This window comes from Tachysurus vachellii, chromosome 16 (assembly GCF_030014155.1).
Source record: "Tachysurus vachellii isolate PV-2020 chromosome 16, HZAU_Pvac_v1, whole genome shotgun sequence".
NCBI classification, from domain to species: domain Eukaryota; kingdom Metazoa; phylum Chordata; class Actinopteri; order Siluriformes; family Bagridae; genus Tachysurus; species Tachysurus vachellii.
Genome location: NC_083475.1, coordinates 11,947,762 through 11,963,937, shown reverse-complemented (window position 1 = coordinate 11,963,937; position 16,176 = coordinate 11,947,762). Strand labels below are relative to the sequence as shown.

At 38.1% G+C, this 16,176-nt stretch overlaps 1 protein-coding gene across 5 annotated transcripts; it reads right to left on the bottom strand.

Moving 5' to 3' along the window:
• Positions 1 to 328: 328 nt before the first annotated feature.
• Positions 329 to 15,192, bottom strand: trim24 (tripartite motif containing 24). 5 transcript variants are annotated; one of them, XM_060889952.1, is made up of 18 exons: positions 14,415 to 15,192; positions 13,111 to 13,232; positions 8,859 to 9,006; positions 8,007 to 8,139; positions 7,782 to 7,898; positions 7,572 to 7,686; positions 5,432 to 5,578; positions 5,226 to 5,340; positions 4,546 to 4,940; positions 4,251 to 4,385; positions 4,042 to 4,165; positions 3,473 to 3,530; positions 3,232 to 3,367; positions 2,887 to 3,125; positions 1,937 to 2,069; positions 1,753 to 1,827; positions 1,462 to 1,617; positions 329 to 1,117 (listed from the first exon to the last, which is right to left on the bottom strand). In XM_060889952.1, exons 1-18 carry the CDS (start codon positions 14,698 to 14,700, stop codon positions 701 to 703), a joined length of 3,051 nt encoding a protein of 1,016 aa, XP_060745935.1. In that variant the 5' UTR covers positions 14,701 to 15,192; the 3' UTR covers positions 329 to 700. The 5 variants fall into 5 exon arrangements, with proteins under 5 accessions (XP_060745935.1, XP_060745937.1, XP_060745939.1 ...); XM_060889954.1 differs by having other exon boundaries at positions 4,042 to 4,162; XM_060889956.1 differs by having other exon boundaries at positions 4,552 to 4,940.
• Positions 15,193 to 16,176: the final 984 nt, after the last annotated feature.

Below are 16,176 nucleotides of genomic sequence, written 5' to 3'. Positions count from 1 at the left end.
TGATGTTTATGTAGTATATTGAAATATCCTTTTTAGAACGTGTTATGAACTGCTTATTTTATTTAATTTTATTTTCTTTTTGTAATGTTTTTTTTTAGATTTTGTAATGTTTTAATGTCAGTGACTTTATTAGCAAGAACGTATTTATGCTAATGTTTACTATAATATAACAAATAATTATAAACTTTTGAAAGATTTTCTGAACTTTTTAGTGGTGGCAGGGTGGCTGGGCAGAAGCCTGGGCCAGCCCTATGGATAAAGATGATGGATTAATAATTTTATATGTAAATGAAAGAGACACCACTTTTGGAATAAAAAGCAACACGAGTTTAACAGTTAATCAAATTTATTTCTAAGCATGCTCATCTCTGGAGCACCAAATTAAACTCGAACAAGACAAATAAATATATAAAGCAAATCAAGTCATTTGTGTTTTTAGAAGCAGAGACAATGTATGCAACTTGGTATGCAATAAAAAGTAATGCAGTTTAAAAAAAAACATTTACTTATTTTTTACATCTGTATTTATTGTGCCTATTTTACATACCCTAATGAGCTGTATTGCTCTTAACCGTGATTTTGTATGCAATATTCTTGTTATTGCAGAATTAATACACCATGATGTGGTAAGCACTCCAAGTGTCTATGGAGAGAGAAAAAGGGAAAGAGAGAAAGACAGAGACATGGTGATTTAGTCTGTTTACCCATTCTGATCATTATTGTTGTCTTCCTTGGGTGCATCTTCAGGATTACAGCTTTCCTGTGGTTTTTCGATGCCCTCAGTATTTTCCACAGGTTCTTCTGACTGAGGTTCCTCCTTTGGAGGACTTTTATTTTCCCCAGAAGTTTCCCCATCCTCCTTTGCTGCAGGGGCTTCTGGTGTGTGTGTTTTTGGTGACTGAGTTGCAGCATCTGCTGTATCTTTCAGTAATGGAGTGGCTGGTGCAAGATCGGGTTCAGGTTCACGTTCAGGTTCAAGTTCAGGTTCAGGTTCAGGTTCTGGAGCAGGTTCCTCTGCCTTTACGTCAGGAAAGGTCCGATCTGGATACAAGAGTTTCAGCTGCTCTTCAAAAAAACTCTCCAGGCTTGCACCAACATTGGACATCTCTGTGTCCTCCTAAAAAAATGCAAACATACAGAAGAAGCAGCCTTTATTTTTGTTGCATATACATTACAGCAATCTGAAATCTTTTCTTTGTATAGCCCAGCTTTGGAAGTTGGGAACAAAGCTCAGGGTCAGCCATGATACAGTACCCCTGGAGCATAGATGCTTACGGGCCGTGCACAGAGGCCCAATGGGGGCAACAAGGCAGTGCTGGGGCTTGAACTCCGATCTTCAAACTACAACCTAGAGCCTTACCCACTTGCCCCTTTTACCACTGCCCCACACAACAGTAATGATTCAAATTTATTATAACATCAACCACCTAAAATAACGTCAAATAAGAAGTATAATCATACCTTGTGGAAAGTAGCACAGTTTTTAAAAATAAGCCTCATGTCTGCCACAAAGTCCTCTGTACTTCTGTAACTGGGACTCTCCTTGACCTCCAGTTTGCTTCTCACTTTAGACAGGTCCATTGGGGTTTTTATAATCTCGTTGTATTCTGGCATGGACTGCACATTACAAAGACGTTAAAGTTTGGTACCAAACACTTTTCACAGCATTATCAGTTGAACAGTAGAACATTTTGTTGCATCCTCCATGTGTACCTGCACACATCAAGGCTTTAGGAGTAGGGCTAAACTTACAGAGGGTGTTACAGGATCTTGGAAATCAGTACTGAGTTCGTTGCAGTAGATGCGGAGTAACAGTCTCTCACATTTCTGTTTGAAAAGAATAAATGCAAATTCAATGAAGAAGAGAGCAGCAAATATAGAGTACAAAACGCACTCTAGATTTAATTAGAAATGAATATAAAATATCAGGTCATACTCGTCTATCCTCAGGCGTGAAGGTAACTGAATCCGGATCCGGTTTCACGTTTTTTGGCTCCCCACCACCATCAATGTCATACTCCATTTCAGGGGAGTTAAGGTCGCGGCAGAATGTGCAATACCATTCACCACTGCACACAAAACATCACAGGCAGTCAATGAACCATACTTTCTAAATATAGTATTAAAGCAATATTTGGTTTGTAATGCAAAGCCTGATGACGAAAAACTGTAGGGAATTCATGTCACATCCAATTATTCTGATCATTTTTTTTATCAGTGCCCTTTCGAAAAATAGGACAAAATAAAAAGTTAATTTTTGATATATTTATTCTATTGACCTCAATCCTGGTAGACTACAGACACATTTGGGGAAAAGCAGTGATGTGCTGGGAATTCAGTATAGCTGACTGCATTTCAGACTGGCTTACAAACAGTTCTTACTAAAGCTGAGGAAAATATGATAGATTATGATGCCATGATCTAAAATAATAGATCATCATGACAAATGATGTCAAGATGCTTTTTCTTATATCATGTATATTATGGTTAGCATAAAAAGGTTAATTACATACTGATATCAGGGTTTTTTTCTGCATTGTGTCCTTCTGTTTTTTTAATAAATAAGTGTTTATTTTAAAACAAAAATAATTGCCATTTGCTTGCGATCACACTTGAAACAGATCACAGCATTTCGCACACATTTCTTTAATGAACACAGCTCAACACGAGATGGATTCTTGAAACAGAGATATTACTTATACTCATTGTAGGTAAATGACCATGTTACACGTCTGATGTCAAGTGGGCTGGACTAAAATTTCTAAAATTAAAGTTTGAATTTCAAGTGTTCACCTGTATAGCCTGAAAATATGTGAAACAGCACATTTTAGCTAATTGTGATTTAAAAACTTTTTTGTTTAGCACAGCAAAATCAAATCTGCTTACCTTGGTGATGCATTGAGAGTAGGAATATGACAGCTGAGATGGAAGACTTTGGGACATTTGTCGCAGCAAAGCAGCTCTCCTCCATTCTGGCACACAGCACACCAGTCCTCATTGGGATCCTCCTCAAGTTCAGGGCTTTTCTCTGTCTGCTGCTCTTCTGTGGGAGGTGACCCCTGCTGTTGGTTCTGAGACTGCACACCTGTGCTATCAGGAAGACTAGCTTTGGTAGTCGTCTGGACCTGACACAACAAGCACATAGATGTGGAGAATCATCAAACATACTTAACCTTTTAGACACAAGCCATGCACTGAATAAGTGCTGTCATATACAACATAGATACTTACAAACCGAACTTCGTCATCATCCTCAGGCTCATCCTTGATGACTATGACAGGCCCTGGAGATGACTTTCTCCTTCTCTTTGAGGTGAGGCTTGATGGCCCACTCACTGGAGGCTCTGAACGCTTCCAGGGACCAGCACTAAAGTTGAAAAAAAGAATTGCAAGGACATAAAGGACTGAGCAAGCAGAGAGAAAGATTTAAAGTGTTTGAGGAAGACAGACAGTGTGTATAGTGCAACAGTACCCTGTCCGTGCTTCTGATGAGGTAGGAGCAGACATAGGAGAAATCTGTCTTAGTGGTGCTAGAAACAAAAAAGAGAAATAGCAAACCTGCGTGTTATTAATGACAAGAATATTTATTCATTTGCATTCTATTTAAAAAAAAAAGTCAATTATTGCCATAAATCTCTGAAAAGCCTTTTACATTTCAAGGCCACCCATAAAAAATCAGGTCAAATCAGTCATCATTCAATCAAAAAGAGTTGTTGCATGTCAAACTTTTTATGTACTCTAGCATTGTAGGATTAATAACGCAAATGTGAATAAATCCCATCACTAGGATGGAAAACTGAGAAAGTTAACACTTTAAATACAGCAATAAGTAAAAGGTAAAGGAAAATTAGTGGCACGTATGCACGTTTTTGATGTTTGTTTTCATTCTTTGAGTTACAAGTTGTGTAATGCGATGCAGAATTGTTTGCCTGTAAACATCTGTGTTGTGTATCCAAAAGGTGTTTTGTGCCCAAGCTTAAAATAACAACCTGAGCCTATATTTCATGTTTCCTATTTACAGGTGTTTGTGATCATACACACCACTTTTGTCTGGCACGGTAGGGGGCAAAGTGTGAATAAAACTAGCTCTGGGGCCAGACACCGACATGGAAACAGCAGGGTCATTTCTCCTGCTGAGGTATGTGGCATCCATAATGTTCCTCTGCTAAAGGAGAAAAACATTGCAAAATGAAAATGATTATCCTCTCACTTTTGCCCAATTTACCCAGAACTACAACAGCCATACCTACCTGCATATAAGAAGCCTGAGATGTGAGAGGACCAGAGTTGTGATGAGGTGCATTCTGGGTGTAGCGAGAGGGTCCTTGCAGCAATTCCATTGGTTTGGGAGGGAAGTTAGAACTGTTGATGAGACCCCTCAAAGTCTGAAAAAATAAATGTATGGTTTAACCTTACACTGCATTTTACATGAATATTTATATACTGCGATTAAGAAATTAATTACACTGTACGACAGAAAAAGCAAACAAAAGCTTATAGTCTCATCATTAGGTTAAGTATTGGAGTATTGGAGCTTTCTCACACCTTTACCTGTTGTGGGATGCCAGAGTTCTGGATGAGAGTTGGGGGACTTCTTGTATTAATGTGCGGGTTGCCATACCTCCAAGCCTGCTGGGGCATGCCAGTTAAATTCTGGGAAGGTGACCCTCCCTGCATTGGACGAGTGGGTGGGGGCTGCCCTGGGTGGCGCATCCCCCAAGACCAGTGATTGGGAGACACGTGTCGATTTGGCTGCTGAGCGAGTTTCTCCACCTGCATTTGCAGCTGGGCCAGTGTACTCTGCCTGGGCTGCTGAGCCTGAGAACCAGTCAGGGCCATAGGGGGCCCATCGCCTCTGGGGCCAGGGTTCATCTGCTGGAAAGGAAACGGCTGGGGGCCACTCGGCTGCCGAGCTGAACTTTTCTCTACCACCAGAGAACCTGAAAGAAATGCATGCAATTGCTCAGGCTTACTTTTAGGATTATAGTGGCAAATATAAGCAACTACAGACTGAACATACTAATGGATACGATATGCAATGTTGCAACTATTTCCGTAAAATTCCTACAGTTTGAACACAAAAGTGGTTTGTATGGTTCCTGATTAGGTCCACAATGCATGAGCTAATCAGTCAAACTGTCAAAGACTAATTAACTGTAAAGGAAGTTTGATGACAGTCACCATGATACCACAAGGTTTGCCATGAGAACTGATTTCAGTCTTACCAAGGTCAACATTTGAAGCCCAAAATGCAGCCCGGCACTGGAAGCGAACTGAACTCTGAGGAACGTAGGAGGTATTGCACTTTGCTCGGAGAAGGTACTGGATTTGATACAAGATCTGAAAAAAGAAAAATTATTTCTCCATCAGTAACCTCACAATGAGAAAATCAACAGAGTATTCATGTCTGACTGAGCAGGAAAACTCTTACCAGCCGTTTACAGTACAGAAGTGCGGTGCCACTGTTACTGGCCGTTGCCCATTTTGTGAAGCCAATCACATGATCAAGATGCTTGGTGAGGGTGGAGATGTCTTCCTGCTGTTTCTTCAGCACCATTTCATGGTCTTTTGTCAGTGCCTAAATGGACAAAATGATCGAATAAACATTGTAATTCCTCTTAAATTAATACTCCAACTGTATTAAACCTGTGTCTACCTCATCTGTAGCGTGTGTGTGTTTACCACAAACAAAAATAACTTTTAAAATCAGTTTTAAATATTAAATCAGTTGTTGGCAATCACTCCTTTTGGCAAAATGCCTTTTTTAACTCTTTAAATTAATACTTCAAATCAGATGTAAGTCATAATATAAATAATATATTTATTTACAAAAAAAAAATAATAATAATAATAATAATACCTGCTATTAGAGGTGAGATTACTGGAATCCTTTGGTTGTGTGTTACCAAATTATTACGTTTCTGGCTTTTCACACACTAACAACACACATATTCTGGCAGTGGAACTGTTTGTGGAAAATAATTGTACTTTTTCTTTATGAAAGGAAAACGGGATAAAAGTACACAAGAACAGATATGGCAAGACACTGTCTCATCTGTGATCTTATTAAAAGAGAGTTGGAATGTTGTGTTTTTGAATTTGATTTACATTTACAGACTTAAAACTCAGGCGGAGTTCAGCCTTGTTGAAACCAATCACGAGTTTAACGGTCAGAGGGGCTTTATTTATATATTCTGTATGTATGTGTGACGTCACTTTCCACCCCACATCGCCCAAATCGCTCAAAACCGGCTTAGTTCGTTTGTGCTCGATTTGTGCCCATTTGTGCCGTTAAAACAAACACTGTATCTGTTTTCCTTCCTGAGATATAAGCAAAATATTTTCGGGAACTATGACGTCACTCTCCACCCCAGTTTGTCTAAATCACACAAAACTGGGGTCATTCGTTTGTGCCGGTTTGTGCCGTTGAAATGAACGTCAAGTATATTTCCCCTTCTTAAAAACAACAAAAACAATTTGGAGCTGTGACGTCTCTCTCCACCCCGTGCCGTCCAAATCTCTCCAAACCGGTGGCGTTCGTTTGTGCTCAATTTGTGCCCGTTTGTGCCGCTAAAATAAACATTGAATCTTATTCCCTTCCTTAGGGATAACAAATACAATACGGGACAGTGACGTCACTCTCCACCCCACTTCGTCCAATTCGGACAAAACCGGTGGCGTTCGTTTGTGCTCGATTTGTGCCTCTAAAATAAACATTGTATCTAATTTGCTTCCTTAAAAATAGCAAACAATAAAATAGCAGGTCTAAGGTGAGTAGATATCAGTAGCGTACACCAGAGACATCCATTTACGTGTCAGAATACATGGGACACAGTTCAAATAAACTGTTTAAAAGTTACAATGGTTAAGTGGCTTAATTTTTTAAAGAGACAAGTATAATTAAACAAGCAAGGCTCTATTAATAGCCAACACATATTTTATAAGGAGCTCCTGCATGCATTTACAGTGTATAAATAATTAGGAGATTAATTAAAAAAATTAGAACACAGAAATATGAAACGATAGAAAAAAAAATTTAATTACACTTTTTCCCAAAAACATTCCCAATAGAAGGCCGCAATGTACTGTTTTTTCAATGTACTGTCTATTCAAAACAGCTGATTCGTTCATTCAGAACTAAAGAAACCGTTTTTATGAATGGGTCATTGGATCACAAATAGAACCGGGTTGTCGTCCAAATCACCTTAACCCGGTGCTATTTGTTTGTGCTGCATAACACCATATATAACTTATTTATTCCCTTCATAAGGAAATTATAAAATGTCTGGAGGAGACGTGACCCCACGCAAGCCGTTCTGACGTCACTCTCCACCCCACTTCGTCCAATTCGGACAAAACCGGTCTTTTTATGGGGTGTCAACTTCACAGAGGTTATGTACATATATATATATATATATATATATATATATATATATATATATATATATATATATATATATATATATATATATATATATATATATATATATACACACACACACACACACACACACACACACACACACACACACACAGGTCATAAATTGCTTCAATAATTATTTATCTAGTACCTCAAGCTGGTTGATTAAAATCTTCCCTTTTCTGTTTATTTCCATAATTAGATTGCAGATGGCCTTTTTAATCTCATTGGTGACAGTCTTGCGGTTTTCATCCACTTGCTGAAGACTGTAAAAAAAGAAAATAAACACTAAGACTGATCTTACAAGAGAAACAATGCATCACTTCACTACACATGGAGGTATTCCGGAAATGTACTTAACCCATTATTTATAGTGTCGGACACATCCCCAATGGCCTTCCGTTTTTCCTGAAGTTGACCCGTCATCTTCTCTAGGTGTTCCCTGTGGTTCCTATATGCATCCTCCAGAAACTGGTAGCTTCAAGGTGAAGCAAGTCAACAGTCAGGTTTTTAATATTATATATTAAAAATCTCATCACTTTGTAAATGCTATCACTGAAAAAACAAGGAATTCTGGAGTAATTACTTATGGTCCTTGTGTTTGAGTAACTGACAATCTCTGCAGGTGAGACGATCACAAGTTTCACAAAACAACTTCAGAGGCTCTTGCTTGTGGACCTCACAAAAAACTGGTTTTTGTGTGGAAGCACCCATTGCTTCTGTTAATGACAAAAGAAAACCTGTTAACTGCAATGGGAACAAACAGTACATTACATGTGTGTAGGGGTCTGGGAAAACCTGCTGAATTGTGATGTGGCTGAATACAAGCAAAAAAACAAAAACCTAGAAAAGGGGAATTTTTTTCTTCCTAGCCAAGATCATTGTTTTCTGCTCGACTAAAATAAAGTAACACTATATTTCACTAGATTTGCAAAACCATGCTTTTTATTTACTTTTTAATCTTGCCTAAACTGTCTGCTACAACATTACTTATGGGATTTTGATTGGAAGTCTGAAAAGGTTGAATAGTAATGCAATGCAGTAAAACAGACACAAGCCTCATCAGATCAGCTTGTAATAACAGACCAGCTGTACACAAGTGGGATTTTGTCAAATGTAATCTCAATTATTTTTTAAATAATAGAAGAAAAAAATATTTAAATTAAGAACATTCTGTAGTTTCAGAACTATGTAGTATATAATACAAGAGAATATAGCAAAACATCAAAATCTGACCATGTGATGCGATAAGTGGAGTCAAGTCTTTAAGTACAAGAGAGATTTAAAAACAAATAAATAAAGTAACAGTCAACTCTGGGCTGGTAGCACCATCCTGCTTAATTCCTGGAATAAAGTACAGTTCAACTTCTTCATTTTCATCATTTTATTCTCTTCATGCACTTATTCAATCCTGAATTTATGAAGACATTTCAGTTACCTGAAGACATCTCCTCCATTTGCCTGATGGTATGGTCTCTAGTGAATTTTACACGCTGGTGAGCCTCGATGCAGGTGACACACAGGAACTCCACACACTCCACACAGAAACCGGTTGCCTCTGTGTTGTCGTCACAGCTCATACACAGCTGAACGCAAAAACAGGACGATTGAACCATTAGCAGGTAAAGCAATACAAAGAGAACATAGGGTTTTTTGAGGTGCTACAGTGGAACATTACTGCACTTCGGTTTGCACTGGAGGAAAAAAGCTTGCGCTGAAGTCTGAGAGGATTTTCATGTGATGATGGAACACCCTTATCATTTCTCATCACACATCAGGACTACCTGCTTTTTATAAAGGCTTTTCATTCAGCTGGACATGAAAACCTGATAATCATTACCCAAGGAAGGCTCATTCAAAGAAATATACATCTGAAAACACACAATGTAAAGTAAACTCCTAAACTAAACATTTGTGGAGTTACAGAAGTTTTTCTTAACCTGCCATCATATATATTGAAAGGACACCTTAGACAGACAGTTCTATTGGTCTCACTAGTCTCAAAACTTTATATGATAGCAGAGGTAATGTGTATTTACAATCAATTGTAACAAAGTCCTTTGTTCACTACATTTACTGAACCAGTAAAGGAATAAAATGAAATGCGTCATGTAGCAATTTATCACATGCAGCATGCAATCATAAGGTAACTGACTGGTGTACAATCAAGCTTTACAGTACTTAACGGAAGATTATTGGAGAAGTACTGTCTCTCTATAACCTTCATATCTTACCATTATGTACATAAACCCTATCTGTGCTGTGGTAAACTGGGATGTTAAAAATGGATTGTGATTTACAGAAAAAAGTGAATTAGATGTGTCTGAGTAACGTGAGAAAAAAAGTTTGACATGATAGCAAAAAAAAACAAAACAAAACAAACAAAAAAAAAATAATCACGCAAGGAAAATGACCCGTTTCTTCACAGAAAAGCATGTCGGCGACTGACGGTCACAAATAAAAAGATTGCAGTGAGATTGCTGTGGATGGTCTCATGTGGATAACCTGATGATTGAACTTACTGAGAACAGTTTATGCCCATTTTAAGTCTAATCCATTCATCAGTGAATAAGTTTACTTACAGTTGTGTTCAAAATTATTCAACCCCCAATGCTGTAAATGGTTTTAGGGAATTTAGTGTACATTTGTAATTGTATTCAGAATGAAATCCTACAAGGACTTCTTAAAGAACCATATGCAACTAAAATGACATCAATTAGTTTTGTAATACAGTAGTAAATGTTTCTTTTGTGAATTCTTCATTGACATAATTATTCAACCCCTTAAAGACTACCACTCTGAAGAACAGAGGTTCAATGAAGTGTTTTCAATCAGGTATTGAAAACACCTGTGGATATCAGGGAGCAGCAATAAAGCCTAATAAGCACCAATTAGGCAGCTTTAAAATGACTGTGATACTCAGCTCCTTCTAGACATTTACTGGTGTGGTTACAAACATGGTGAGGTCAAGAGAATGGTCCAGGAAGACAAGAGAACAGGTGATTACTCTTCACAGGAAGGGCAATGGCTATAAGAAGATTGCAAAGATGTTAAACATACCAAGAGACACCATAGGAAGCATCATTCGCAAATTCAAGGCAAAGGGCACTGTTGAAACGCTACCTGGTCGTGGCAGAAAGAAGATGCTGACTTCGACTGCTGTGCGCTACCTGAAGCGTAGAGTGGAGAAAAGTCCCCGTGTGACTGCTGAGGAACTGAGAAAAGATTTGTCAGATGTGGGTACTGAAGTTTCTGCTCAGACAATACGGCGCACCCTGCGTAATGAAGGCCTCCATGCCAGAACTCCCAGGTGCACCCCCTTGCTGTCCCCAAAGAATAAGAAGAGTCGACTGCAGTATGCCAAAAGTCATGTGGACAAACCACAGAAGTTTTGGGATAGTGTTCTGTGGACTGATGAAACAAAATTAGAACTGTTTGGGCCCATGGATCAACGCTATGTTTGGAGGAGGAAGAACAAGAAAAGAACACCTTGCCTACTGTGAAGCATGGCGGGGGGTCAATCATGCTTTGGGGCTGTTTTGCTTCTGCAGGTACTGGGAAGCTTCAGCGTGTGCAAGGTACCATGAATTCTCTTCAGTACCAGAAGATATTGGATGACAATGTGATGCAGTCCGTCACAAACCTGAGGCTTGGAAGACGTTGGACCTTTCAACAGGTCAATGATCCCAAGCATACCTCCAAGTCCACTAGAGCATGGTTGCAGATTAAAGGCTGGAACATTTTGAAGTGGCCATCGCAGTCACCAGACTTAAATCCGATTGAGAACCTCTGGTGGGACTTAAAGAAAGCAGTTGCAGTGCGCAAGCCTAAGAATGTGACTGAACTGGAGGCTTTTGCCCATGATGAATGGGCGAAAATACCCGTAGATCGCTGCAAGACACTTGTGTCAAGCTATGCTTCACGTTTAAAAGCTGTTATAACTGTAAAAGGATGTTGTACTAAGTACTAAGATTGAATGTCACTTGGGGGTTGAATAAAACTGATAATGATGTGAGCTCAGAAAAGACATTTGTGGTTATTTCATTATAAATGTTATGTTATATTTGTCTGACCTACATGTGCCTCTTTGATTTAATTGTAAGCAGGATGACTGAATGATCATAATCAATGTCAAACCGACCAAAACAATCAATTTCAATGGGGGTTGAATAATTTTGAACACAACTGTAGATACTATAGAGTCTGATAGTATCATGTTGTTTGGCTTGTTATAAATATTAAGATATATTGATATTCCTCATGCCAGATGTTTATTTTTTCTAACCATGTAGTATTTTATTCATCAAATGCTTGAAAACAAGGTTCATATGATAGACAATGCAGTGCTCCACCATGTTCAAAGACATTTAATTGCATTTCTTTGCCTGATGTAGCCAATGATCATTAAATATACTATAAAGCAAGGTGCTTAAGTACTTATTATCTTTGAATGACTTATCTTAGGATTTCAACACACCCAGCTCTGATTTTACAGCATTAAGTGACTCAATCACACTTGCTGGTGTAAACTAAAAGAGGAGTTGTTCACATGAGAGTCTGGTTTCTCTCAAAGTTTGTCCCTCATGTCATCTAAAGGGAGTTTTTCCTCGTCACTCTTAGGGTTTGTGTATCAAAAATTTTATGTACTGACTGACAGATTTAATATGCTTTCAAATATAATGTATTTCTGTGATGCAAAGCTGAATTTTCATCAGCCATTACCATTACCTCGCATTACCCCAGTCTTCAGTGCCACATGATCTTTCAAAAATTATTGAGTTGTTGTGCTCCTCATAATTGTTTTATAAACAGTTATAATTTATTTCAGGATTCCTTGCGTTATAAAAGTTACATTTTAAAATGTAATAATATTTTACAATATTTTTCTTTATCATGCTCAAAGTTTTAGATACTTCTTTCAAAAACAAACAATTGTAATTTGTCCAAACTTTTGTATAAACTAGGTTATAGTTTGTTTTAGTAAGCATGCTGATTGAGGAGTATTTATTCGTCTTGCCTATTTCTATTCATTTCCAATAGTAAAATGTGTTTTATTCCAAAATATTCCAATTACTCAACTAATAATTTATATATCTGAGCATAGAATTGCATAAGTGCTTTTCAAGCTTTTTTCCAATTTTATTCTATAGAACTATGCACACACACCATCTCATGTGTGGATACATTTCACCTCAGCCAATGTTGTGAAAATGTCTTTTATAGATTTTTAGATTGCATCCTATGTCAGCTTACGTCAAAACAAAATGTTTATATCTAAGTTTGTATATGATGCAGTTTAAATAATTTCCTCAAAATTTGAATTAATTTCCAGAAATTCCCATAAATTCCTGGTAAGTTTCAAACTTGGAATATTTCCAATATTCCCCAGATGAAGTTCCCTTGGAAAGTTTCTGAAAATGTAAGTTTCCCCCCTTTGCAACCCTAGTCACCCTTGCTTCTGGTTTGCATGTTAGGGAATTAGAACAACACATGGCCTTCTGTAAAGCTGCTTTGTGACAAAGTCTATTGTTGAAAGAAGTATATGAATGAAACTGAACTAAACTGAATTTCTAACCGCACTCTAGATGACAGAAGATAAAAAGAATGGTGGAATACAAGGTGATCCTATTACAGGCCATGATGATGTTTAATCTTTAGAACCGTTTCTAATCTACATCAGCGTTTTGTACCTGACTCGTCTTCTCCACGGTGCTGCTTGGCACCTCCATAGTGTCCTTGGCAAAGAAGTTATCCAAGACCTCGACTTCCATACACTCCTGATGACAAACCGGGCATCGGATCACGTTTACTGCTGAATGCAAACAGAGCACATCAGTCCTCTTACTGTAACATGGACATGACAACAGCTTTATTACAGTGAATTCAAATATGGGAATATATTGGCTGTCCTCTGAGATCCTGTCTGAAACTAACAAATGCTGTGTTGCGTGTAAATAAGTTAGTAGGTAGATATATGAAAGTGTGCATGATGCCTTTAAATTAAATTGCAGTTGGATTGTTATTTAATCAACCTTATTTTCAGTCAGGTTTATTAAATGAGATTAAATTATGGGTTTCCTTGCACCATTTCCACTACTGTATTTGTAGCCATCTCTCAAATTTTGTCTAATCCCATGCTGTTCTCCCATTGGTGGCTTTTTAAGCTCTAGGTTTACATGAAATAGTTTTCAGCCTAATTTTGCTCTCACATGTAAAAATTGGACATTGTTTAAAAAAAAATATTTGTGACTGGTGTTCTAAAAAACAAAGTGAGTACAGTTCTAGCAGTGACAATTTTTTGTATTAAAATCTCAGTGTGAGCACTACAATACTTATCCTATATGCACCAAGGAGAGGAGGGTATGGGATTGCACAAAACAAACCGAACAGGTGCAAGTAAATAAAATTGTGAAAAGTTACAGAAACGGTCAAATCATACTCTCGTTACATTAAACTGATGTTAACGTATGTTTCTGATTATGAAACCCTGTTTTCTGTGCAACCACAGATGGCACACGAAGAACATAGCGATCTTTAATGGCAGTTCTTTTGTTAGAGGATTGTCATCAGATAATCGTCATCATCATTTAATCAATTCGGGTGTCTTTGTTCACAACGGCATTTGATCTGCCACCGATGAACACATTGCCTTATGTATTTTAAGATCAGGTATCTCAAATCACAACCAAAGAATTTATCTACAATAGGTTTTTTTTTTGTCTGTGAACACAAATCATAACTTAAAGCCGTGTATAATAAACCAGGTGAAAGACCACAGCTTACTGGTTTCTGTTCAGGATAATTTAACAACATTTTTTTTATTTTTTCCTTTTTTCTTTCAAAACTCATACAAAGTAAACAAAGGTTCAGTGCACACTGGACCACAGCTGGACATTCCAGCTGATGAATAAATAAAGAGAATAAACTGAGCCAATAAAACCCTGAACCTGGGTTGGTGTACTGAATAATGAGGATGATGTGAAGGTGATCATACATGGCTTGCCTTGTCCCTCAGACGGCATCTGATGGTTGGTGCTCTGCTCTGTGTACGCAAGGTTCCTTGATGGAGAAGGAAGGCATCTTTTGCAGAAGGAGTGCAGACAGGGCAGCAGTTTGGGTTCCCTGCTGTGGAAGCTGAGCTTGCACAGGGGACAGATGTCCAGCAGGCCCAAGCTGCTCTCCTCTTTCGGCTTGGCCTCTTGGATCGGTTTGCTCTCCGCCTCGTTTTCCACGATAATCACGATATCGTCAGATTCTATCGGTTCCCCGTTTTCTTCCATGGTTTTAAAGCACAAAACGTCTCTGGATGTTCTAACTTCCTAATAACAGTAATGCACACGAACAATAATAAAAAACCGTCGTCAGCAATCGCATGCTGGTGGCATCATGGAAGCTTCCGGGTGTTTATAAAATATATGGAACGTAACCGTTGTACATCGCTGCTAACTACTGCTTTACTGAAGGCACGATTGTATTAACGACTAACGCTCTCATAGCTAAGTGCTAACAGGTAACACTGGAAATACAAACTAGCTAAGTCCAGTTGTGTTACCGTGACAGCAAGCTAGCAAGCTAAACGTTAACTATTAAACAAAAAAATACATACATATACAGGAGAAATTCGTTTTCGAAGAAACAAACTATTACAAACAATATATTCCGGCTATTAGTGTTCAGTGTTTACAAATACTGCATCCAACACAAAGCTTTTGTAGAAATGTAACTAGCTCTGAGATTGTGTTTATCGCTGCTCGGTAGCTAACGAACAGATGGACTGGCGTTCAAATACAGTTACTTACTTCCTACCTAAGTGCACTATGCTGTCTAAGGCCATACGGCGTATAGCGCCTACCAAGTGCACTTTGAATTTAAATGGAATGTATTTGAGACGCAGCCGATGTAACGAGGCCGCGGAAACGACTACGGTAAGCGTGACGTGTCAAACTTACTACGCGTTTGTTTTCCGCGTTTCTGTAACACTCCACCCAGAGGCTGGACTGCTACATCTAGGGGGAGAACATAGATATCTATACACTGGATGTCGCGTTGGGGTCCTACAAATGCGTCAAAATCGCCGCCATCTTTGTACGGTGCTCCTTTACCTCAAATGCATGGACGATGCCGGACTTCTGTGCAGCATTTGGTTGTTGAATGAATGAATGAAAGAAATCTAAAAACCAGACAGCAAGGGATTACATTTCACAAGTGAGAATGTGTTTTATGATATTAAATGCTAGGAAATTATATTTCTTGTTCCGTTGGTTTGTTTCAGTCCTTGGTTAACGACCACAGCTAATCCATGCTAGTTACTCATTAGTTTTTGACAGTTATGAAAACAGACAATGTTTGTAGATTCCGAAGCTCTTAATAAGGACATTAAAAAGTGACCCATGCTTTTTTGCTTTTTAAAGGTGAAGACCCAAAATGTGGCAAAATTATTGCGGGAAAAGAATAAATATAAGATTGAACGGTCTTTGGCACCTCAACTATTCAACTTTCACATTATGTTCCTCTTAAATTTGTGATTTGCTTCCACCTGCAAATTGCTTTGTGTATCATATTTAATAAACCAACACAATTTAAATATATAAATGAACATGTATAGTCACACCATTGTAGAATGTAACTAATAAACTTACACCTACTAGCGCTATGCATTATATTGTGAAAAAGTAGATTATCTTAATATCAAAACCTTGTTTTTTCTCTGGACTTAATGATAAATACATGTCTGACCTTTGGAACGACCAAAAAAA

What these genes read in the sequence shown, in the direction of transcription:
- trim24 (XM_060889952.1), bottom strand. Translation starts at nt 14,700, where the DNA reads ATGGAAGAAAACGGGGAACCGATAGAATCTGACGATATCGTGATTATC. An exon ending in CCGTGGAGAAGACGAGTCAG is followed by an intron (nt 9,007 to 13,110) that starts GTACAAAACGCT and finishes TTTTGCGTTCAG; the next exon opens with CTGTGTATGAGCTGTGACGA. An exon ending in AAGATCCTGTAACACCCTCT is followed by an intron (nt 1,618 to 1,752) that starts GTAAGTTTAGCC and finishes TGTAATGTGCAG; the next exon opens with TCCATGCCAGAATACAACGA.